This window comes from Aplidium turbinatum, chromosome 3 (assembly GCF_918807975.1).
Source record: "Aplidium turbinatum chromosome 3, kaAplTurb1.1, whole genome shotgun sequence".
NCBI classification, from domain to species: Eukaryota; Metazoa; Chordata; class Ascidiacea; order Aplousobranchia; family Polyclinidae; genus Aplidium; species Aplidium turbinatum.
In genome coordinates this window covers 46,023,602-46,049,832 of record NC_137474.1, presented here as the reverse complement: position 1 = coordinate 46,049,832, position 26,231 = coordinate 46,023,602, and the positions used below count along the sequence as shown (strand labels likewise).

The 26,231-nt window shown below is 39.2% G+C and overlaps 1 protein-coding gene across 4 annotated transcripts; it reads left to right on the top strand.

Annotated features, from left to right (window-relative positions):
* The first annotated feature begins 3,311 nt into the window (after positions 1-3,311).
* On the top strand, positions 3,312-25,671 carry LOC145767045 (uncharacterized). 4 transcript variants are annotated; one of them, XM_082578780.1, is made up of 22 exons: positions 3,312-3,367; positions 4,379-4,458; positions 5,146-5,221; positions 7,080-7,150; positions 7,550-7,941; positions 11,224-11,846; positions 12,083-12,171; positions 12,976-13,047; positions 15,011-15,302; positions 15,591-15,633; positions 16,338-16,449; positions 18,466-18,692; positions 19,038-19,090; positions 20,899-20,980; positions 21,188-21,265; positions 21,605-21,694; positions 22,153-22,309; positions 22,704-22,782; positions 23,053-23,100; positions 23,630-23,697; positions 24,614-24,659; positions 25,040-25,671. In XM_082578780.1, the coding sequence occupies exons 4-22, from the start codon at positions 7,119-7,121 to the stop codon at positions 25,127-25,129; spliced, it is 2,673 nt and encodes an 890-aa protein (XP_082434906.1). In that variant the 5' UTR covers positions 3,312-3,367; positions 4,379-4,458; positions 5,146-5,221; positions 7,080-7,118; the 3' UTR covers positions 25,130-25,671. The 4 variants fall into 4 exon arrangements, with proteins under 4 accessions (XP_082434906.1, XP_082434908.1, XP_082434909.1 ...); XM_082578782.1 differs by lacking the exons at positions 3,312-3,367; positions 4,379-4,458 and having other exon boundaries at positions 5,126-5,221; positions 19,044-19,090; XM_082578781.1 differs by lacking the exons at positions 3,312-3,367; positions 4,379-4,458; positions 5,146-5,221 and adding an exon at positions 6,465-6,614.
* Positions 25,672-26,231: the final 560 nt, after the last annotated feature.

Sequence of the window (26,231 nt, the reverse complement as noted above, 5' to 3'; positions counted from 1 at the left end):
TCCTTCAAGTACCGGTAACGTAAGTTGAATTACTCATGCACTTGGAATCGGTTTGGGGGAAAGAAGAAGTGCTGGTGCAATGAAGTCGGTGAATTTACTAAGTATGTAGGCTACAGTAACAGCTGATCGCAGTTAGTGATCCCAGCCGAATGGTTGAATAAACGTGGAGATATTTGACTGATACTTTACCTTGTACAATTTTCTGGTGCATGGTTGCATATTGCATTTTTTCAATAAAACTTGGAAAAAAATGAAGGTATGAAAAATAGATTTGTGCGTTTATGGATGCTCTCTTGAGGGAACTTTGCAACAAGCTACAGTACAGTATTTCATGACTGACATTAATAATAGGGTTACCATCCATATGTCCTCTTTTATGAGGATTTGTCTTCTTTTTTCAAGAAACATGAACTGTCCTCCAAGGACACTCAAAAAGGCTCGAATATCCTCTTTTTTGCCATTGAATTTTCTTGCTTATATTTTCCTTAGGATATTATTGTTTGGTGACTTTTTGGCGACGGCTTATGTGCATTTCTAAAACTTTTTGTACCAATACAACATGCGCATTCATAGATTCTGCAAGAAATTTGAGCATCTTGTGTATATCATACGGTACATATACGGTACGTTCATTGTGACATATTGTAGGCTATTAAACTAGCAAAACTGAGAAATCAAACAAATTTTTAAGAGATACTGTATTATATAGAAAATTTCTTACTGAGCAAGCCAAACTTGGAATGTCTCAAGTCAGCAAAATAAGTTTGACAAGCGATGACCAAGCAAGTCCAACGTGAGCACATAAATCTCAATCCAGACTTAGCAGTAGCTGAAATGTTCTTGCTGAGTTGAAGCACTTGCTGAGTTGAAGCACTTGCTGAGTTGTCATTATCCTAGTAGACCGACGACAAACAGCTTTTTGCTTCCTTAGAAAAGTACATACTGAAAATCAGAAAAAATAAGTTAAAAAACGTTCAGTCAGACTGTTACCGTAACAAATGGCAAACAGTGTGACTGAAATTTTCTGGGTCAAATTTTCTTCGTCTTTATTAATATTATCATTGTGATAGTGTTACCTGGGAAAGGGAATAAAAAAGATGTCATCATATGATTTTTAAAACATTCATTCTATTATCAAAAGTTAGAAAAATAACAAATCAGGTCATATCACTAAGTAGCGATGTTTAAGGGAACTGTAATATATTCATGGGCAAAGTTTGTCAAATGAATTTGCTTGTTTTTTCATATTTTTTTTTGCTCTAACGTTTGCTGCATATGCGAATATTTAAGCTTATCCAAAAAAATGTAAACGATTCTTCAAACTTAAAATTCTATTTGCATTTTACTTGCTAGCAAAATGTATCTTCTTTTTTGTCGATGAAAATATGGTAGGCCTAATTAATAATAATTTAATATCCTATGTTTGATGTTGAAAGCACCAACATGGTTTTTTGTGAAGCACCAACATTGCGGGGGCAACTTGACTTAGATAACCGCATGATTTTTTCGGTGCCTCCATGGTGTAGTTTCCATATAAAAAAAGGGATTTGTTATATCTCCTGATGTGTACATTGAAAATGAATGTGGAGCTATGCCGAAATGAACTTGATTGATTGATTTTGTCATTCCAATGTACTTCAACTTTGGTTTGGTTTTAAATCTTTATCCTCGGACTGTCAAAGCCTTTGATATGTTATTTCTCGTTTTGTTTTTGTTTGTTGTATCCAGGCTTACACCCGGTGGTTGAAGATTTAGATTAAGTGGACGGGAAGGCAAGGAACCCAATCTTCATGTCCACCTTCAGGCATGGCTTTAAGTGTCCTGCCACAGACACAGCCGCATGCTCTTGAGCGGTGTCAAACCGGCGCCCTTTCGATGGCCGTTCCAGGGTTTTCAGCTATGTAGCCGACGCATTCATCGTAGTTTCGCATATTTGTATTTAAAAGCTTTTGACACAGAACCTGTTACTGAGATTGACAGAGTGAAGTTTTCCGATTGTTGTTGAATTGAAGTATTATTGCCAGGGAATTATTCCAATATTCCATCCCCTAGGTCCCGCTGAGCAGGGTTGCCAACCTTTGAAAATATTTCCCGCCCAAACTGATCACTGAACCCGCCCAAAACCAGCCCAAAGGCTTTTTTGACGTCATAATGCAATTAAACTTCCAAAATATTTTTGATAGACTCAATTCAATCATATATACTAATGTCTAACATATCTAGATCTAATAATTTACGCTGAAATTAGCATACTGTACCTGCAAAAAAAGAACAATCAATGTGTAAGAATTAAGATAATTACAGTGCAAACAACATAACAATTAACCAATATGTAACTTTACTAAACACAGGTCAGCACAGCAGGCACAGTATGTCCAATTTTGACCAATTACACATTACCTACACGTTTATGATCATACATATTCACGTCAAACTTGTCTAACAATTTCAGAGATGGCCTTATTTTGCCCACTTTCCCATGGTAAACAATGCCTTGCTATGAACACAACAGAGTTTAGTAAAGCTTTGTAGGCCTACTGAACTTTTATGTGAACTTTCTTAATGAAAGTAGAAAAATAATAAAACATTATGTAATTTATGCATCTCACAAGCACAAAATAAACTTGCCTTCTTTATGAGACCAATTTAATGGCTGACATGACAGCACTAGAGCAGCAACTTACAGCATTCTATACAACCTACCTCAACCTAACTACAGTACATTTGAACTTCGGCTACATTCTCTCCTTTTAATAAGTTTTAGCATTCTCACGTTGTTTTGAGACACATTACTCAAACTAGCCCAAAAAACCGCAACCTTCAAAAAAATCCCGCAACTCAGGATGAAAACCAGCCCAATTGGGCGTGAAAACCGCAAGGTTGGCAACCCTGCCGCTGAGAGCCGAACCAGCGCCGCTTGATCTTGTGTCAGGTGAGTAACCGCTGAGTTACCGGGACGGATGTTTGCAATTCTATGTTTAATAGCCTACATTATGATTGCTCTTGTACAATCTTCTTGCGTTTGATGCCGCTGCAGATCACATTGCAACATCCAGGTTCCAGGCGCAGCAGCCAATGGATTGTGTGTTCATCGAGCGTCGTGAGGTCCACATATCTATCCTGGGGTCGATATACAGGACAATGGTAGATAATGTAGTGTGCAGTCTGAGAATCTGAGCCACATGCACAAGATGGTGAATCGACGAGGCCCCATAGGAACATGTTGCTGTTGAAACGGCCACCCCAGTCCGCAGCCGATTGAGCTTCACCCATTTCTTCCAAGGTAGTTCTGTTCCGGATGGAGTGTGGGTATTGGAAAGGACTATGAATTGGGTTGGTCTCGCAAGGTCTCTCCATTCACTGTTAGGTAGGTAAGGTGTACTAGAATGTTCTGATTTAATTTTGATATTGTTGGAGAATGGAGATGCATCAACATAAAGTACTTCAAGTACTACTTGTGATCTATGACACATTGCACTAGGATTGTGTTGTGATGGGTTTGCTACTATTCGGTGAGTCCGATTCGGTGAGTTCCTAACCTCTAACCCCAAACCCCTCACTCTAAAACGACAATGATAATTAGGCTACGGTAGGCCTACCCAATAATTTAAAAAAAAAATTGAAAAAATCCCCCGTTAAGGGATCGAACTCACCGAATCGGACTCATTGTTGTGATATGTGTGTTGCTTCCGTGTTGTGATATGAGCAATGAGCATGGTTTGTTGTTTGTTTTCCGGCCAGTATTTTTATAATGAAAACAAAATGGGTTAATCACATTGATTGATGTATTCAACTAAATTAGGTAAGAAAAAACGTTTATTGTTGTTAAGAATATGTAATATCAGTATTGTGGTTCAAGGAGATTCTAGCATGGGATTACAGTTGCTTTTTTTTCTTTGCCTGCCTGGGCTTGTCTTTGCTTCCTTTCCTGCACTTTTGAACATTGCAGCCTAAAATATATTTCATTTAAATCAATGATCATTTGTCATGCGACTTATTTCCTTGGCTGTATAACATTTTGCCAAAGACAATGACAAAAATATACAAGTTTTTGTTTAAATGAATAAAATATACAAGCGAGAAGCATATCCTTTTTACTTTTTCAGTTAGTAATAATCAATAGTTTCACTTATCATTTGGTGGGATTTGGTTTGGGATTTCAGATTTTAATGCAATAAAATGATTGATACGTTGAAGTAACATGCAATTTTCTATTTTTGTCTGTACGTATTATATAACTTTTTTGTTAGAAGTGTTTATTATAACAATAAGTATTTCATTTTACTTTTTACACATTCAGTTGCTATAACACTGTAATTACAAATGCAAGGCAGCTAACCTCAACCAATAGGTTGAAAAAAGTAAATGCTATGTTTAGACTAGACTTGAGTCTCACAGGAGAATTATCAACGTTGGTTTATTAGAACAGACTGATCTGGCACGGAATGGCCCGTTTCGGTGAGTCCAATCCCTATTTGGTGACTTTTCAATTTTTTTTTTTATTATTGGGTACCGTAGCCTAATTATCATTGCCGTTTTAGGGTTAGAGGTTAGGAACTCACCGAACAGTAGCAGACCAGCTCCGGCAATTGCATGGTTAGAAAATGGACTTTTGAGTTTGAGAGAAAAACCTCTTGCAGCTTCAGCCTTTTTTTAAACTGTTCAACAAACTTTCTCCCTTGGCAGAAAGTTGTGCTGCTTAGTCAAAGCTAGCAACTGAATTGGCAGAAACAAAAACAACCAAAAATTGAAAAAAAACTCTATATTGGATTTGGCATTTTGTGTGATAACAACTTAAAATCACCACCTATGCTCAAGTGTTTCTAGCACTGGCGTGACAAAGCTATGAATGAAAATTTTTTGGTTAGACAAACTCTACAACAATTCGACCACAAAGTGTTAATGTAAAAGTGATTCTTTTTGTATTAGAATAATAATGGTTTTCCTATTTAATAACATCTCAACAGCGACACTCTCATGGAAGTGTGTTGTTGACCGGATACTATCAAAGTATCAAATGTCTCATTTATAGCTTATACCATAATCATTGAAGATGAGGGATGACATTCCAGCTGTCCAACCAACTATGCATAATCCAAGAAATAATTTCCTTGTTTTCAACAGAGATTTTGTTACATTTTTAAGTTTTGTAATTGGGACTCGCAAACACTTGAAGAAGAGAGTGGGAGCTTCAAGTCAAAGTCAAGATATTTGCTTTGTTGTGAGTACCTGGCTGTGCTCATGGACGTTTTAATTAACTTGAACTTTGTTTTAATAAATACGGTACCTGCACAGTAGGTCGTAGCCGACTGTGAGAAGGCCGTGCTGGCTTATATCATTGACTACTTAACTTTCCTGTAACAAATTGGTTCTTGGTTTGGCTTTTAAGTGCCTCCGATAATGAGGCTTATCTGAACAAAAGATTCACATCCTTTTGTCACAAGCTTTCCATCTCAAGTGCTCTCCTGGGGCATTTCAAAATGTATTGGGTTTTCATTTGAAGTGCCGAATTGTGCTGCTTCGATTTATTTTATTGAATAATAGTTTCCATGAATTTGTTACATATTTTTTAAATGACTACTCAATAAAGTGTTTACGGTACCGCTAGTTGTTTCAGTCATATTTAGTTATTGGAGTGTAAATTGTTATGTTACAAAGCTTTAGTCATATGTATATTTTTGATTTGTTGTCAAAGTAGTTGGTCTACTCCACAGATTGATCACCTTTTAATGCAGTGCATTTGCAGAAAACTCAAAGCTTTGTTGTTTAAGGCAGTGTTTTTAATTGAAAGCGAAGTGATGTTTTTATGGTATAACTAAAGTGAGCACACAATATTTCGATGCACAGACAGCACTTTGATTGACAGGCAATGTTCAGGATGTGGTTTGGCGACTTCAATACAAACTTCTTGTGTTTGTTCTCGGCGTTGATTTTTGAATTCAAATAAAATTATATTGGTAAAAGTTTTGAGGGAGTTTAAGTCAATATTGACAAGAATTGATAAATCTTCAAATCTTCCTTTGAGATAGGCATTTGCTCATATAGTGGCTCTCTTAAAATGTCAGAATAAGAAGTAGACTACCAAGCAGTCTGTTATTTATTTATTTGGAAGCCAGTTTAGCTTGATTTAATGCCACTTTATGAATTTTGTGTTTGTAATGGACCCCATATACATGAAGATGCAAGACATTTCTATATCCTAGTGATTGAAGTTGTCAGTCACAGCTGGACAGTGAACACCTTTCAGTTCATTTGATGGAGTTGGTGTGTTCAAAGAGCCAGGGAATGAACGTTGCAGATTTAATTGAAAGTTAAAACTGTTTCTTTTATATTATAATGGTGTTAAGTTTTAAATATTGGTAATTGTCAGTAGGTCTATAATAATGATGTTGTTAAGTTATTATGTTATATGTTAGATTATTTTAGTTCATTTGGCACAAATTTAAAGGTTGACAGAAAACGATTAGACTTACAAACCAATGTTCAAAATTTAGTTTTATGCTACCTTGCATTTCACAAAAGAAGTTACCATAAATACCGGTAGTTTTATTCTTCATCATAGAAGTTGCCGTTTATTGTTGTGTGTAGGCTAACTATTAGTGGTCTCATGATGGGTGAGTTTTAATTTTGCCACATTTTTTTACTTAAAAAAATATGTTATAAATTTCATCAATGTGAACTTTATATATATATTATATGTATATTTTTTTATATAAAAATTTCCAGCAAATTTCTATTATCCAAACACATTTAGTGTGTTGCTGTTTGCGTTTGGCTTTTCCATTCTTCTTTTTGTTTCCAGCAATATAGTATCAAACACTTTGTTTTAAACCAGCGGCAGCATCCTCTTAACCATTGTTTATTTCAAGCACCACTGAGTATGGATACATAGTTTTGAAGCAGCATCACTGCTATGGTTTACCTCAGCCTGATTTCCATCTAGTCAAAAATTTGAGCTTAAATATTTTGTTTGTTTTCCGTGAAAGTCTAAAGCCCGTTAAGTTTGGTGGATAGGCACAGGATGTTTACACTTGCTAGTATTTCCTCATTTTTGACTGATCACAGCCTTAATTTTACAGATTATTTGGGCCATGTTGATTTCGTAGGGATTCCAGGCCATGGCTGTCAAGTCTCGCATACCGCAGGGGAGGTGCGTAGATTTGTTTGAGATTTTTTCAATACAAAAATATTGCCTACTTTTCTATGTTCTACAACAAAATTAATTATACTGTATATCCTAGTTGCACCTTTGCATTCTTTATTGTGATTGACCAGGCTAACAATGGACAGGCATCTTTGTTCATCTGCATTCTGCAGTGTACATCGCGCCCTGGTACATTCGCGATGCTTGTATCATGTGAATATTGTTCAGACGTTCAAAGAATGTGCTTTAGATGTGAAGTTTAAAATGTTTCTGTCAAATCAAACGTTTTGATTGGTAATTGATTAGAATTCTTCTTGTTCTTGGTAACGGTAATGTTTATATAATATTTATTCCTGCGCTTTCCCACTTCAAATTTATCGTTGTAATCTATTTGATTATTTTCAGGTCTACTAAAGTGCAGGGAGGAACAGCTGCTTCTAAACTTCCTCAGTACTCTCTCAACCGTCCCAAGTCTTCTTTGCTCCCTCCTGGTGCCAAAATCTTAGAGAATCGCAGCAATCCACTGAGCAACCCTCCTGACAATCACAAACTAACATTTCCCAAACCGACTGACTTGGAGAGCTCTGTTGTCGATCTGAACGCGAACGACGCTGATGACGCAACAATAGTCGCCAGTGCAGACGACGCTGTCAACGGGAATCTTACAACGAACAAAACTGTGAATAATTTTGATACGTCAAGTGGAAACTCTCCTCAAGAAGATAACTGTGAGATTGTATCGCTTTGCTCTGTTGATCCCTCGCCGTTGAAACCAGGTGCCAGATCTAATATTAAAGGTTAGTCTCATTGGTCGATGAAACGTAGTTTAGAGAGGGATGAACCCATTGATCCCATTGCCGATATTTCTGATGAAGTTTTATCCAGTCTTACGTCTGGTAGTTGAAAATTTACATTAAATGAACGGTAAGGCAAGGAATCTGTTGTTCCCACCTATCGGGCAAGTCTTTAAGTGTCTTGACAAAGACACAGTCGCATGCTCTTGAGCGGTGTCAAACTGGTGCTTTTTAATATTTACGTCTAATAAATTATTTGCTATATATCATGCTTACATTAAGTGACGGGTCCCTTAAATAGTTCACTGTTTCCAATTTGATTTGGACTTAAACCCGGAATATTGAATCTTAGTCCGTTTCTAATAGAGAAAAAAAACATATGTAAGACAATGCAACGACAAAGCAGAAACTGTGCCAGCCATAATTCGTATAAAATGAAACGTGAAATGTTTAAATGACCTCATCGGTTCAGACGAGGCAAGTGGAGAATCTGTCGCATCAAGGAATTAAACAAAACCAGAGGAAAATCAACTAATAATAATTTATTACAGCAAAAATATACGCACCGCATGGCGCCGGAATGGCCCGTTTCGGTGAGTCCGATGTGGTGAGTCCGATCCCTATTTGGTGATTTTTTCAATTTTTTTTAAATTATCGGGTACCGTAGCCTAATTATCATTGCCGTTTTGGGGTTAGAGGTTAGGAACTCACCGAATCGGACTCACCGAATAGTAACAGACCCGCATGGCGCATAGTGCACTAAAAATTTCTAACAAATTTCGGATTTAGTGGCAATTAACTCAGCATTGGAAAACGAATGCTGGTAAACTTAATAACTGTACTACGTCGTTTGTTTGTTTCAATTAGATCAAGTCGTCGGTCATTATAAATAATTTTGTTCTCAAACAAATCGTGTCTGCATGATCAAATCGTGTCTGCATAATTTCCTCTCACCATTGTGCTTCAAAGAAGTCTGATTTCCATCCCAAACACCAGTTGTTGCTATTGACTCATCCGTTTCGCTCTATCGTTCGCATCTTCAGTTTTCAAATGTAATTTTCGATTCCAGTAAAAGTAGCATTTTAGTGTTTTAAATTTTGAAACTGTGCTTCTGCTCTGAATATATCTGATTGAAAATTCATGCGTTGACTTCCGTTGAAGGAGAGTTACCACGATCATTCTAGGCCAAGCTCTGTGGGAATGAATGCTGGATTAAGTTAACGGCATTGAGCGAACTTTGACGGCGGAATTTGTAAAATCCTGTAACAAACACTGACCCAAAACGTCAGGAAGCCATTGTGCGTGAATACACTAGACACAGTTTGACAAGTCTGGCTTGAATAATGTCCGCGCGGTTTCTTCGGCTAATTGCGGTAATCCAACGTCATGGATTCTCATCTATTGTTTTGTTCAATTTTCAGCGTAAGACGCCATTTTAATTTGATTCAAACAAATTCAAATGGCTCCAACTTAATCTCGCAATTCAATTAAACAAAGGTAAAAAAATTAGATCACATCTACTCTAAACACTTGTTGCGATTTTAACGGTAATCCTCCCACGCTGCTTGTTTCCATTTGCAAACTGATGTTCAACGAGATAGAACTTGTAACAGTTTAAATGCTCAACGATCTTCGTCGTCAATGCAGTTATGTGGTTGCGTTGTGAAGAAACGTTCAGTCTCCCATTGAATTAGTTACCATTAACTTTCAGTTGAGGTTAGGTACCTTAAGGATCACCGGTGCAGTGAGCAGTGGTACGCTAATTTGGGACCTGGATTCCACCTTGGCCAGATAAGCTGAAATAATATCAGTTCAAATATGAACTGGGGACGAATGTTACGAGTTCGAGCTAGATTGCGGTGAATACGTCACAAAATGAAAGTTTTGGTAAGGAAGGGGAACGAATTGTGCAACATCAGATGAATTGTCCTCTACAGAATGAAAGGCCAAACCGATGCCACGGTCAACTGCTGGGCTATCAACTGATGTTAAAACAATAAAGTGAGGTGGCAAACGCATCTATTCTACGTATTCTAAATTGTAGAATTCTTTGGACAATGCTGAGTTGTTGAGAAAGTTTTTAGCACCCGCTTCAGGGGTAACCAGGATTGGAAAACGTTTTTTTTTTTTGAAAAATGATTAATTTCTAACCCATTAAAAAGTCATGTGCAGTGATGAATCTTAGCTGAAAAAGCATACGTCAGTTTGAGACTTTGAGAGCAATGAGTCAGTTCCAAAATTTTCGCTTTTTGTCTCGTTTACGCCGGGCAGCGTAAACGACAGTCGACATTACTCCGCTGTAGTAGGTCTAGTTAAGAAAATTATTGCTGCCGAATGTAAGCATACTGTTCCGAATGTAAGCATACTGTTCCGAATGTAAGCATACTGTTTCGAATGTAAGCATACTGTTCCGAAATTGATTTGCGAAAACTTGCAAAGAGGCAGAAACGTATAATGCAAACAAACATTTTTGCGTATTTTAGACTTAGAGTGCTAAATATAGTGTAAAACTATGACTGATAAAGTGACTAGCAATGTGGGAAGGTTTAAAGATTTTGCAGGTATCTTATGTTTGAACGATATCTTAAGTAATTAAATATGTTATCATTATGTTGTTCTTGCATTTTGTCGATTAGTACCTTGTCTTTGCACACGATGGTACGCAAAATTCATCGAATATGACGAAAACAGCTGGTAACTTCGGTTCTATCTTTCATGGTGCTACTGTACAAAAATTTTAACTTGTACCGATGTTGCCAGGTTGTCTAATATTTTGCATGTTGCCAGTGGCAAAAAGATAGTACTGTACTTTACTACTACAAAGTTCAGTAAAATATTCTTTCACTGTGTTTATCAACTACAACTCAGACAAGCAGCTTACTCTTGCAACTGTGCCTGCTATCAAGCGTAAACGAGTTTGCCTTGAAACAAATTGAAAGTTTGCATGATGTATCATATTATTGAGACCTGTATTGAAGACCGCCATGGTTCAAGCATTCTTAGCGATGTCTCGTTTCAAACAATTTGTTTATTCAAACACAACAATGATTTTTGTCACAAGATTTTGTTTTAACTTTCATCTTATTTTTGTTGAACTTGCTACAACCATCAAATCTGGTAAGCTCGTTTGGTCACTTTTGGTCTGGCAGTAGCTTCCAGACCCCAGTAATTCCTGGACCGTTACACCAGAGTGGCTTTTCTTTATAGTTATGATGTTTGACACAATACTAGTTATGCATACATGTAGAATTGTTGCGTTTATAAAAATGTTTTGTTTTTTAACAGAAAAACCCCTGGAACTAACCTCTACAACAGACAACAATTGTTTAGCTGACCTGCATCTCATTGATGGTAGATTGCTAGAAAACGATCTACCTTCGTATATACAGCAACAAAGTGTTGACCGGCAGCCCTCTGAAACATCGAGTACTTGCAGCAGTGTCACTGACGCCCGGAAGTCTAAAATCTCAACAAAAACAAAACTTTTATTCTCGAAAAGAAGTAAATCGAAACAGGTTCCCACTGAGTCGTTGACGGCGGATTGCGGCAAACGAACTTACGACAGAACCAGTAGAATTTCCCAGAGCCGGACCGCGGTCAGACAGAAAAAGATTCCTCTACCTCCAAAGTCTTCCACAAAGATCTCGGCGTCTAACGCGATGGACTACGTGAAAAGGATTACGTCACAAGGAGATGAGGAGCCATCTGTGATTCCCAATAACCGGATGTACAACTCCACATCCCGAGCACCCATAAACGGGGCATCCGATTACGTGAAACCTTCTCGAAAGTTCTCGACGCAATCTGTTACGAAACAGAACCGTCGTGGAGACGGGAAGTGGTCGAAAGACTTGGATTCTGCAATGAACCTCAACAAAGGCTTCAACAAAATGGCTTTCTCTGGAGAGGTAATTATTATACTATAATTCAACACAAGTAGTCAAGCATGTTAGATTTTAACGCGATAGTCTACTATGACATGAATCAGTGATGCGATACGGCGATACTGACGAGTCCAGCCTCATTGGCGAAACATCGTTGTTTATCGCTGTCAATTCTTTTTACGATCGGCATAACCGCAGTGTACAAATAGTTGCTTGACTGGCTTCCGGCGTCTTCATTTTGATTTTACATTAATTTTAAGGTAACCTCCTCCTCAAAAATCCGTGCTGAGAGGAAGAAGATGTACCAGGAGGGGAGGCTCATATCGAAGATGAACGGAGCAGGAAGCAGGTAGGAGGCGTCTTGCAGTGTGAAATCCTCTCTACGTTTTGTGCGTATGCTGTGGTTTGAAATGAAATTTTAAATGAAGAGATACGAAACTACATCCGCTTTTGGCTCATCCATCACATTAGATGGTCTACTATTTTACTTTTTATCGGCAATGTAGGAGTATTGAAGTTAGTTGTGAACCAATTTGTTTTTTTGTTGAAATCAAGTTTGCAATAAGGCGTAAAAAAGTCGAATTGAGAAGTAACCTTTGTAATGCAAGATTGGGGTTATGCATCTGGTGTGATGTGACATTTCCAAGTTTGAAGCAATCAATTTGATGATCATGCATGCACTGTTGCCAGCAAGTTTTTAAATCTAAAAACAACTTGGATGGATTTACTCTTTCGATCAAGCTGCGCCGGTTGCATGATTTCCAGTTCCAATCTTGTTTGCTTATTGTGAACAGCGTCAGATTTGCATTGCAACTATGTTATCCAGCTGAGCATTATTCTGCTTTGCTTGTCGGGCATAAAAGTGGGAAGCTGTGCAACTTCGTGATGGAATGAAATTAAATCTGAAATTTGTATAAAAACTTCAAAGCATTTTGTTTTCACGTGTAGTTCATCTCCCTTGAGAAATTATCGTATATTTAGACCGAAAAGCTACAACAATGTTTTCTACTGCTTCCTATAGTGTCTTTGATAAGCTTGGCGCGTTTTAGGTTTTATTGATTGGTTTGCTATTATCAGATTTTCATTGATTTTGCCCGACCACCTGCATGTGTTGTATTGAACTGAATCTTGAAACTTTAATTTGGTTGTGCAGTGATCGCGAGACTCCATTGGCTGGCGAAGAAGCATGTGACCTTACCGCGCTGAATGGAGTGAACCTTCACGGGTAAATGATTTCATAACTTGGTTTGAACACTGATGGAGCTCCAGTGGAAATTGCTTGACAGCTGTTTGCCACTGGTACTCTTTCTCATCAAATGAACACTATCGATGTTGATTATTTCAAAGACGTGACGATTGTATCACAGCTTGATGTGTTGATGCAATTTAAAGGATGACTTTGCACTAGTTAGGGTGCATCATTTCCCCCTCATTTTGGAAATTCAATTTGTGCCATTGAGATCAAAATGTGGGGTCTTAATGTGGGATCAAAATGTGGGGTCACCGGACCCCCCCCTAGGGGAGGAATATAACACATATTTTCTTGGTTGAATCTGACCTGGAATAGTCACCATTTCTCAATGGTACAAGTTAAAATTCCTAAATGAGGGGGAAATGATGCACCCTAGTGCATATCTATTCTTGCAAAATAGTTTGAAGAAATCGTTTATCGTTGAACGACACCACCTGTGAGCGTATGCCCTGCATGATCGTGTCGCAATGCAGCAACTTGGGTGTAGATTTTCGTTAATGCCATTTCGATGCAAATTGTGTTGAAATTTTTACCTTCAATTGATTTCTTAATATAATTAGCGTTTGGTTTGCATGAGGATATGAACATTTGATCGCGAGCTTTTACGGATTTGGTTCTTTAGATTAAAGTCCGAAGGTTATCTTGTAAAACTGTTAAAGTTTAAACAGCTGCGTCTCACCAAACTCAGCAGGACGGTTGTCTGCTGAAACAGTTGCGAAAATAAAGATCTTTTCGTACTTCATGTTGTTATCACCGCACCGACCTCACAGGGTCTGCTACTATTCGGTGAGTCCGATTCGGTGAGTTCCTAACCTCTAACCCCTAACCCTAAAACGGCAATGATAATTAGGCTACGGTACCCAATAATTTAAAAAAAAAATTGAAAAAATCCCCCGTTAAAGGATCGGACTCACCGAATCGGACTCACTTAAACGGGCCATTCCGGACCTCACATCAGCATTCCCTCACAACATAGTCGAGAGCGTTCAAACTCCCGCGCCCCCACAGACATTGATAACCTGCCCATGGTGACACCAGGAATGCACCATGAATCAACATTTGCAGATGTTTAATCAATATAAATAGGATAGATTTTGATATTTCTGAATGGTAATCAATGATCAGCAATAGTCCATTGACATGTAGGGTGGAATGTGATCCCACGATGCTGAGGCTGACAGACAGTCTTGGTGCAGTGGAGCAAGCCAACTTGAGCAGCGCAATAAACTAATCATAGCAATGGTGCATCCTGGTTCATTACTGCCGGTACAGTTGTTAACAATTAACTCGCATCCTGTTCCCTGCCCACTGAACTTCCAAACGTTGTGTTGTTTCAACGTCTACAAATGATGGATTGACGTTGCAACTCGAAATTATGTGGTTTGCTTTGACACAATCTCATGCAGAAAATCAGTCGATTTTTACGTTGATTCAAAGTTTGCAAATGTTGAATCAATGTAAAAAAGGATTGAATCGTGTTGACCTACTTCCTCTATATTTGCGTGGGCTGGACAGTAAATTTGGTTATGGTTTTTTTATTGCTTGACATTATTTCGATGTTACATTTGAATGTGTCACTACAAAGCAATACAGACGTTTTGATACATTTTACTGCCACAACAGGTGCTGCCGATAAGTTGCTTTAGAAAAATCGTGTAAATTGAAATGGCAGAAATTTCATGATTTATCCTAAAGTCGGTTAGTTGTCGAATTGTTTTTGTTTTAAATTTAGACTCAAAATAGTTTGTCGCAATGCCCCCCAATACAAATGTTACGTTCTGTCAAATTTTGTTCTAAACCCGGTGAAGTAAATCAATAATTTTGTCTTGTAACAATTTCAAAACGCATTATTTTTGAACTTAAAAATCACTATTTTTTTTAATAGCCTATAGAGTAACACGAACAAAAAACAATGTTTCACGTCATTTCTCTGTAGATCTAAACAAACCACTGGAGGGCTCGCCAAACACGGAAGTCCTCGCATCGCGCGTCCAGTGATGCGTCCACCACGACAGAGAACAAAGCAGATCTCACAGAAGCAGGATGATGATGATGATGGTGCTCCTCCAGAAGAAGTTCTGGAGCAAGAAGATGAGCCTAATGAAGAGAGAGATTATGTGAGCAAAATGACGAGAAGATCAAGTGTCCCTGCCTCCCCGGAGAAAATGATGAACAATCCGAGAAGTCGTCAGCGCCGACGAGCTTCCGAAGCCATTCATCTTCATCAGGTGACGATGACGTTAACTACAGAATTATTTCAAAATATACATTTACTTTGATCCAAAATTCCTTTGTATTTGTTTCATTTTCGCATAGAACTTAGTTTTGAAAGGATGAATTTGATTCTGTATAACCCCACCTTTGTCCTTATCCCAGTCCCACAGCATTGAGGACCTGTACCATCGTAGTATTTTCACAGGGCGGTATTACAGAAGCACAATCACCTTACGATTACGATTTTTGATTCATAATTGTGAATATAGTGAAGCAACTGTATGATCATTGTTTCGTCACAGCACTTGATAACTGACATCAGTGAGGAGACCAACATGGAATCGGGTGAGATAAATGTTTCCTGCTTGGTGTCACGTGGTTAACGTTGTTTCTAAGTCGATGAACTTTCTTCGCGATGCAGGGTTGCCAGGATGTGTTGATGCACATATGGGATACAAAATTTCTTAAGTTTGGCCACTACGTTAGTACGTTGCAAAGAGGAATAGTTGCATTTTCTAGCATCGCCTGCATGTAGTAGTAGTAGTCCAGTTTTAATCCGGTGATGACCCGTTACTGAGGGTGGCCGGATGCACCTCCAAGTGCCGCAATCGCCTTCACACCCTGCCTCCACATCGATCTGTCTAACGCGTCCTCTCTTGTCAAGCCCACCTTGCTGCTTTCCTCCTCAACTTTCCTTTTCCACGTTTCCTTGGGTCTTCCTTGTTTTCTACAACCCTCCACTTGCAACTCCAGTGCTCTTCTCAAAACATCATCTTCATCCCTTCTTAAAACATGCCCATACGGTACCACCTCACTCCATATCAAAATGTTGACAGAAAATCCAAGTTTTGACTGACCATGTATTTTACTGTCATTGTCATATACATTTCAAGATGTTTAAAAACAATTAGTTCCATGTTATACATGGAATTTTACCATGAATTTGAAACATAACTGTACCCCACAAAGACCCAAGAATCTCATATTTTAACCTTGTACAGCCGAGATAAAGCAAACTTAATCTTTAACCTTTGACCTGTGCTTTGCAGGGGATTCCCTGGCCTCCGACATCGCCCGCAGAAAGGACAAGTGGAGGCTGAACAATCGGTACCGTGACATTTTGGAGAATCCAAATGTCGTCAACTTTGGACAGTGGAGGGTGTAAGTACCGGGTGGCGGAAATTTTGTTTTTCATACATACAAATGGGGGGGAGGGAGGCGTCATGAAAGTAATACAAGGTGAAGAACCGAGAGCGCTGAACTTGAGACGACGAGTGGCAGGAGTCATAGTTTTTTATAGTTTCATCATTGCCAGACGTTGAAGTTATGGCTTATGCAAAAGATAACTTTTCGGCAAAACTCTGCCCTTTGGTGACAACTGTTTTATTTCCAGTGTTGGTATCGGAGGATGTAATAGCTACGGAGTATAACCGTGCCAGAGAATTGTGATCAATGTTGTATAAACGTATTTCAATGCAAAGGTTTCATGTTTTTTTTTTTGTCGTGCCCGGTGGTTGAAGATTTAAATTAAGTGGATGGGAAGGCAAGGAAGCCAATCTTCGTGTCCACATTCAGGCATGTTAATCAGTGTCCTTACAAAGACACAACCACATACTCTTGAGCGGTTTCGAACCGGCGCCTTTTTGAGTGCCGTATCAGGGCTCTCACCACTCGGCTATGCAGCCGACAATTTTATGATTAAGTTTAGGTTTTCGTCGTGTGAGGTTTTTGAGTGGAAGATTGGGTGAACCAGGAAGACCAATGCCTTCCTACTGCATAAACTGCCCATGCAAGGAAGCGAATGAATTGAGATGAATTTCATGCAATCTTTTTTTTTGTTTACAGTTTGCTTTATTTAAATAACGACCCAAACTGTTAAAGTTTCAATATTTATGACGATTTAATTCACATAATGTTATGAATCATTCCCACAATCTCACGTCCTAATTACGAATAAGCAATTAAGCATTAACGATGAATTGGGACGAGTAGATTTCATTGGTGTCCGACAAATTGTTCTTAAGCAATTGTTCGTAAAGCAATTGTTCGTAAGCAATTGTTCGTAAAACAATTGTTCGTAAAATTAATTCTTTGTAAAACAATTCTTCCTAAAGCATTTTTTCGTGCATGCAGTTAAAATTTGATGTATATATATATACGAAGAAATGCTTTACGAAGAATTGTTTTACGGATTTTATTTTACAAAAAACAGTTTACGAACAATTGCTTACGAACAATTTTCCTATAACCGATTTCATTGATTTGATGGCATTGTGGTGACGTCCTTATATTTTCACTGATGAAATTTGTGTCAATTGTTGGAAGGTGACCATTAACTTAATGGCGCGGTATCCATTGCTTTGATGGTAGAGGCTTCATAATACAACACTCATGTTGATAATAGCAACAAAGATAACGGGTTGGTTGGCGACGCGTTCAATGTGATTTCGCTTACAGTGCCTTCACTGATCCGAATTACATCTCAATTGAATGAGGATGTCATCGTTGGCATGCTAAGGATGTGGTTGGCATTCCACAGCGTTATATGCCCCTCCATGACATGCCTTAACAAGATGTTGAGTATTAAACAGAACTTCACCCTATCTCGTTCTCTGCAGCTACAATCCACATTGCTACGTCCCAAATCAGTGTGGCTGTAAGCAGCGGGATGGTGATTTGCAAACAAGGGTGGCGCCACAGGTCACGTGATCTCCTGTTTATTTTGCATTCCATCACCTCAAAAACACTTTAATGGGAACATGTCGCCATTGCGATTTCCGAACTTTAAGATTTACAACTGGTTTGATGAAAAGCATTGCACTTAATGTAGACCTGCAAATAATAATTAATGTGTTTCATATGGCGCTGCATTCAAAGCAGAAAGATATACGTTGCTCCCAGCGCTTTGAAAGCAAACATTGTCAACGCAGCTGTATCGAGGTGCACCGGAGCGCACTGCTGCAGTCAATGTCGATTTTTGCCTCCACTGTTCATAGTCACTGTTGCTCTAAATTTAACGTAGTATGGCCATCGTTGGATGTCATCAAGTTTTGTGAACTCAGCTGGTAAAATCCGTCTTTTTACATTGGTTCAACGTCTTCAAACGATAAATCAATGTAAAAACAACCGATTTTTCTTGCTAGAGAAGGGTGGTTCATTATAAATTTCTCCCCCCAGAAAGCGGGAAGGAAACTACGCCCCTGAGGAGAAGTATGGCGTCGCCGAGCGGCAGAGAATTCGCTCTTCGACCGACAGCGACAGTGTTTCCCCAGTCAGAAAAGCGCCGGATCTGTCATTTACTGACGGCGGAAACACTGATGATGATGTGATGCAAGGGAATGATGTCAAAGATCACGCGGTGTCAAACATGGAGATCGATCAGAGAAGCCGCAGCAGTACGTTGGGTGAGTGGTGAGGTTGCATTGTCCTCATACTTTCCATCAGGATTGGGAAACTATTCAGTGTCAATATTGTTGATCATTGACACCTGGGCAATTCCACCCAAGAACTTGTGCATCCAAGAAATATAATCCCAACAATCTCCTATCTTGCTGCTTCATCATCTCAGCAAAAGTGACAAATTTGATTGTTGTTTCAAGGTCATGACATCATCATATCGACGTCACAATGGCTGCGCCTTATCGTGTGTCATTGTTTTTGACGAGATGATTTTGTATAGTTTCTAGCAATGTCCGCATCGCTTGATATTTTTCCAGAACGTTGTGGAGTTAATTCAAGTGTTGTGAAAGTTTCAGATTCTTCAGCAGTCGACAGTGATGAACCATCATTGGGAGATATAGACGTAAGTGATGACGTCATTGCTTATTTCCTTGTCAATGTTTTGCAAACATTTTTGTTTAATCTTGGTGTAATGACGTTATGATGACGTCATTGCGCATGACCTCACCACCAACCTGTGTTGTTGATATGCTCTTTTGACCACGTTAATACCAACTCAGCGAAAGAAGCCCATGCCGCAAGCATCAGACTCTTGTCAGCGAGAATCCAATCTCAACGTGAAATTGTAACCAGCGTTCACATATTTGGTCTTTGGTCTTTCATTCATCATAATATGACTCAATAATTGTAAAAGTTATTCTGTCAATTCGCTGTAGCGATGGCATTTGCTAATTGAAACCGTAATGATTGCTTCAGGGCACATAATTAGCAGTTTCTCCCAAACCTCGTTCAGAATCGGATAGGATATAAGATTATAAATAGTGGATTCCGTGGGTTGATAATTTGCTTAACTTTGAGCAAAAGCCACAATGTTAAGTTCCCACAGCGTCTCAACGAGAGGTATATCTGCATGTTTGTTTATGTTTTTGACTTGTAACCTGCGAAGTATTTCATCTCATATATACATCAATTCCAATAACAAGCCTTCCAATTAAACTTGCGTCAAATGACGCAACAATGCGATCGCGCTACTTCTCGGCTTTCTTTGCCATGTTGTTTCAATCAGCCATCTTGATAACCTGAAGGACGAATTACCGAGATCCGGTTGCATTTCAACACCATTCCTTCACGCATCACCGCAGGACTTGTGATGTCACACATGATGTTTATTATGGCGGTTCGAAACGAACTTTTTCAAGTCGAAACAAAACGAGATCCTTCTTAAAATTTGTTTCTCGGAAACGAAATCAAGACAAATAATTTTTGGTCGAAATGAAGTATTTCGTAATTACGAAACGAAATATTTTACAACTAGCAGGCCGTTACTTTAGAAGTCAATGAGACATTAAGCATTTTTTTTGCAAACAAAAGTGTAGCATCAGGAAAAGAGGTCGACAGCCAACGGTCTGTTCTCCTTCGAACAAAACACTGGATTGCAGAAACGTGACCAACCAAATCTGGTAAAAGACCGGGCTGTTTGAAACGACAAGAAGATGAATGGGCACACCGGCACAGTGAACGGAGCTTATAAAATCATGCGAACAAGGCACGTGTCCAATGAAGTTCCTGATCGTCTCTCTGAGAAAGAGCTTGTCATGAGAAAGAGCATGTCACAAATCCTTGGTGTGTTCAAGGATGTTCTGTTCCACAATGTTACCAGCAGCAGACCACAAAAGCTCGCTTGTGGTGGAAGTGGCTGGTATAGCCAACAAAATTTGTGCCAATTTAGCCACCATTGGAAAGTGAGTTGAAAAAGAAAGTTTGAAAGTGAAAGTGAGGAACACTAATGTAAAATGGAAACCGGGCTGAGGTAAATATAATAAAGAGAAAAAAGGAGCTTCTCGTAAGCTTAGATTTTCGCACTTTGTGAATTGCGATTTTCGTCTAACCTTTGAAATACATTATGCGAATTCATTTTATGTTTAAAGTACGAGCGTTTGGCACTTTTTAAATTCCTAAATTCTTGTATATTTCGTTTCGAACGCAGAACGAACCGAAATGGCTTGGACTTCGAAGTGAAACGAAGTTCTTCACTCAGAAATTATTTCAAAACGAAATTGAGACAAGAGATTTCGCTTCGAAACGAAACGTAATATTTCGAAACATTTTCGAAATATTTTTGTTTCAACCAGCCCTAATATTTATCTTATTGTTTTTCTCATTGTCTTAAATGGATCGTATCTTGTATTTATCTTCCCACTAATTGCACAGGATCTTCCAAGCTTGAACAGCACAGCCATGATGGCAGACTACTCCATGTGCAGCACTGATCCAAATAACTCACATGTACAAGGTGAGGTTGCCGTGTTATGTTTGCTTGTTCATTTCAATTATATACGTATCTCACCCTAGCTACGTTTAGTCTGATTATGTGACAACAATAACAGACATTTATTACGTCAAACTTGTTTCTCAATGATTGGTTACCAAGGTGAGTAATCATGGCTACACATACATCTGCTCACTTTTCGTAGTTTGTGACAAAATTTCTTCCTCACAGAACGTCGGGTGTTCAAACTAAGCCAGACCCACACCCCGGACCGCCCGAACGTCGTCGCTCAGAAGCTCCACAATGGAGGTTTGTTGCGTTGTATGAGCCACTGTTGGTTGATTGTTGCGTGGTTAATGGAGCGTTCCTCAAGGCTGTGAAAGGACACTTGCCAAACGATTGTTCTTTGTTTTCCGCATTTCAACGTTTTGTTGACATAATAATTCCGCTCCACGCTGCTCTTTAACGCTATGGCACCTCTAGCTGATCATCTCTTCTTGCTTCATCCTTGCCCTCGCCAGTATTTACGTCACTGGCTTTGTCTGGGAGCTTCCCATATTCTGTGATGTTACAATTTGCTTTGCAACGCAACTTTGATAACAATCCTATGTTTTGTGACAAGCTTTATGAAATTTTGATTTTTTTCAGTTGCCTCTGACGATAGATGTCACCCTGAGGTTACGGAAAGGTCAGAGGTCGAATGTCACGCCTTACATTCCAGTCCGCTAAAAAACAGAAGTTAGTTGTCTGCACCGTAATGTAGTTGTTGACAAGTTTTTCAATTGTTGTCCAATAAATTATTGCTTTCTCATAATTTTCTAACTTCCCTCTTTTGTGAAAGCTTTGTCACACTGAAAGCACATATTAATCTGATAATGGCATTATTTTGCAAATAAAATTACGATGGCAGCGTTTTAAACCAAGATTCAAGAGTATGTGACGTTGTTGAGATACGCAAACTGTATAATATCGCAGTTTATGGATTCGCATGGTTGAGCAGAAGTTAGACTTCTCTGATGTTGAATTTTACAAATCAGCCTCTTAAGTACATGCATCAGCCGTCATGTGGCATCGATTGGTTGACTTGTCTGAATGCTCCGACGCACAGTTGGCATGGAAACTGCTTAAAGCTTAAAATGAGCGATACAACTTCTTGACGTCATGCTTTGTGACGACAATTTGTTTTGTTACGTCAGTCGCCTCGGATGACATCATCAAGTTCAATGAAACAGCGTCATCTGGCGGCGACCTTGCCACCAAGCTGGAGGAGATGACCAAGGAATACAAGACAGTCCGGCTGACATTGGAGGAGCTTTATGGTTCGTTGAAGGTTGAGGAGGAAACGAAATCCAAGTGAGATTGGCTGCAACCACGTTTCGCGATGTTTGATTCATGTCATGATTTAATTTTCTCTCTACAATCAGAATGTACTTGAACATAACGAAGACGTTGGAGCGCAATTTTAAAATGTCTCAATAAACGTGGTGCTGTATTAGTCCTTGTGACGTAGTATAGACGTAATAATCATCTTTGTGTTTCTTTGTATCGTCAGAACTGAAGCACCGAAGACGCACAACTCTTATCTTTGGCTGTCTCTTCGGCATGCAGCAGTGTATATTTGGAAAGCTCTGTTTAGGTTCATATTTCGTGCAATACATGCACAGTTGCACACGAATTACTAATTTGCTGCATTTCTTTGCTGATTGCTCAAGATTTTTGTCATAATTTCAGTGACTTGTCTTTGCAGGATGGCGTTGGAAAACGAACGTCTGCGAAACAAGAACGATTTACTGACCGAAGAAGTGAACCGGCTCACTAGGATAATGGTGAGACTGGTGTGTTGTTTTATGCAATGTTGCAAAGCAGGGAATGTGTTTCTTTTCTGCACAATCTCCCCTTCCGTACAGACTACACCAGACAAAGTTTGCAAAAGGAACGACCCGTCAATGCCATTCGTGTCATCTTCCTCAAAATAATAAACGCTTTTAAAGTTTCTCTCGCTGCATCTGTGACGTCATGGCAATAACACTTAAAATATTCATCCACACATCGTTCATGTGACGTCACAAGTATGCTAATTGAGTTGATTGTTTCAGGAAATGAAGCAATCGAGCCCCGCCAAGTTCCACTCGTCTATCAGGCATGTAAGTAATTGAGGATGAGACTTTTTTGCTGCACTTCTGTTATAATTTGCAAGAAACTAAGTAGAAATGTCAAGACGAAGATATCTAAAGCAGGCCCTCCATATTTCACCCGAGAATTGTTATAATCTGGACAGCAAAGCGCCTTTGCGTTGTGCAATTAAAGCATCACGCTTTTCTTCGTGTGAACCAACTTGTGCTTTGTTCACGAATTGTCGAGTGCTTTGTTTACTGTATGTGTCGTCATAAACATCGCCGCCAAGCCCTCTGGTTTCATCACCGAAGCGTTAGATGCTGGTGTGAACAGTAGTAAGATATCTTTCATTGAAGCGGTAACCCAGCCATCTTGTGGCATGGTGGCTATCACCTATGAGATCATCAGATGCTGGGTTCAATTCCTGCCTTGTAACAGTTGTTAGTTATCGTTTGTTTTGTGTCTAATAATTAAGCGTGCAGGAACATGCCACTATCTTGCCCGCCCATTCTTTGTTGAGTGAACCATATTTTGATCAACGTTTATTTGGTTTTGTAGTCATCCATGCGTGACGCGTCGTCACAAACCGAAAATCCAACCAAGGTTTGGTACAAGACCCAACTGAGGTAACTACCTTATTGTGACACATAGATGTGGATATTGTTACGAGACTATAGGAGAACAGGCAATCTGGTGTAGTGGATATCCGTCTCTGAGATGCTTTTTGTATCATTAAGATAACGACTTGGTTAATGCGCGGTGTGTCCGTATGTTGGCAAACAACGAGGTTCAATCATTGCAGATAGATCAATCTGCAGTTGCAGGATACCTTCCCATAAGCCTTGCATGGCTATCTGCCTCAACACCAGCCAGTTCACTTCTCATCCATCCAGTTTAACATCGCCATCTCCACAGTAGACATCCGGTAGTTCTGCTTGTGGTTTTAACCAAATCGAGGACTTGAGCAAGTGGCATGTTCAATATGTCGCTGAAGACAACACCTTTAGTTCCTTTAACTTATTTAATTTAGTGTGTTCTTAGCTTCCGCCTGTGTTGGTGAATGGTGAGTACGTATGCGACGGCTATGTTGTGTCGCTTGTGTGTCGTGCATGCACTCGACATGTGTTGAAGACGTGTCTATCCGGTGTTCATGAGTATGCAACTGAACTGTGGTCTACTTATCTTGCACCTTTCAATGATATCAGAGACTTGGAGTATGCTCTGATGTTGTGTTTGACTCAACTTTTAATGGTTGATGTGTCGTTAAATATTTGTGCGTTGCCAAAACTGATTCCATCATGTATCCACACAGCAAATCAGTCGTGTTTTACGTAAAAACGCTTTATGATGTAAACAACGACTGATTTGCTGTCTCTGTAGCTACCAATTTGAAGTCGCATGCCAGTCAAGCGAAACTCGAAGAACGAAATGCACCTGCCACTCCTGACAGGCAATAATATGATGTTGAGGATACCTTGTCTAAAATTAATTGTTTGTATTATGTGTCATGAATAGCTGGTTCGATATCGCTTACTTTTGCAGTTCCGCCAAAGACGAGGTGGTTGACACCTTGAAGCACTTCAATGAGGTAGGTTGCCATCTATACGGCCAGAATTATTATTTGTTGAAATGTTTTAGCGAGAAGTAGCTGCCCAGCGTAGCGCCTTGCAATGTAGCCTACGTTAGATAATGTTGTTATTAATTCTGCATCTTGTGATATTTTGGTTCCTCGATGCATCTTTGTTACCACCGCCAGTCTGCCACGCATGTTCAATATCGAATCCACGTGGAGTCGATGGTGTTGTCGTGCAGCTTATTCATCAGTGATCTTTGTCAACGTTGAATTCCTCGCTATTGTGCAGCACCTTCTGCAGGCTTCTCAGTCTGAGAATGATCTTGGAAGTTGCGACATTGTTCCTAGAAATGTCTTGACTCTTCCACAGTCTCAATAAGTTTGCCATGTTTCAGCTTGTGAAGAAGCGCAAGGACTTCGACCATTCCGTGGACGCAACGAAGCGGAAACTTGACGGCTTGCTGGAGGAGATGTCCCAGAACTGATGCTCTTTCAGCTCAGCTTCCGGTTTTGATTTTTTGTCGAAAGAGTTTATGCGAAGTTATTTCTATCTCCAGCTGTGATCTATTTATTTCTCTAATTTTCTTTTTGTTTAATTTTGCTTTTTGCCGAAGCCACAGAAATCATAGTCAATTCTTTTCCCGCATTACACGGTAGGCTTGTAGAGATAGTTTGTATTTTGCTGCTTAGCCTACAGATCTGACGCATCACGTGACGTTGTCGCGATTCACTTGATCGATCTCGGCGTGTGGCCTTCCATTGTCACTTATTTATCGCACGTTTGTTTTCGTATTTTGGCCAAATTTAACAGACAATTTTACGTAACTTCTGACACTGCTTATGCGGTCATAGAATGCAACGGTTGGTGGTTTAATGTCATGATCTTGCGATACTTTTCCTGTCTGTGGCGCTTATTCAAATAAATTTCGCATTATTACCCCGCTGCAAAATCTTATATCCACCAAAGCTTGTTTTGTCGTTGCTTCCGTATCAAAAGTGTTTTAATATTTAAATAAACTAATTTGTTGTAAAAGTTGGCTTTTCTTTAATCCAGTCAATGATCGAAGTACACTAATAGGGTGGCAATGGAGGACCATCTGGGCTTGTTAACAATTCAGCGCTGCTGCAGTTCGTGCTTGCAATGCTCGTAGCGCTAGGGAAGGTAAAAACGCTATAAAAAACGATATTTTTTAAACGAACCTAATCCTAATCTCATAATGTAGATAGCATCAAAAATTCACACAAATGATCTTGCACGTTGCACTGACGTGGTCAGCATGACAAACTTTATCAATTGTCGAGCTGTCGTGCTAACTGACGAAAACATCTCAGCCATTCTTAACATCTTGTGGTTGCCCTGTCTGCAATCACCAAGAAGTTATTTTACAATTTAGAGGCTTGGAAGTCAGTTTTCTGAAGCCGTTCGGTACAACTGACACCCGTTGCTGCAACGCCAAATATCGTAGTAAACTGTAAAAAACATGCTCCACCATAGGCTACATAAGTCTGAGAATTTAAACAAATCTGTTGGATCATGGACAAATGTCATTACCCGAAAATCGTCTTCTACACAAAGAGTCGATTGTC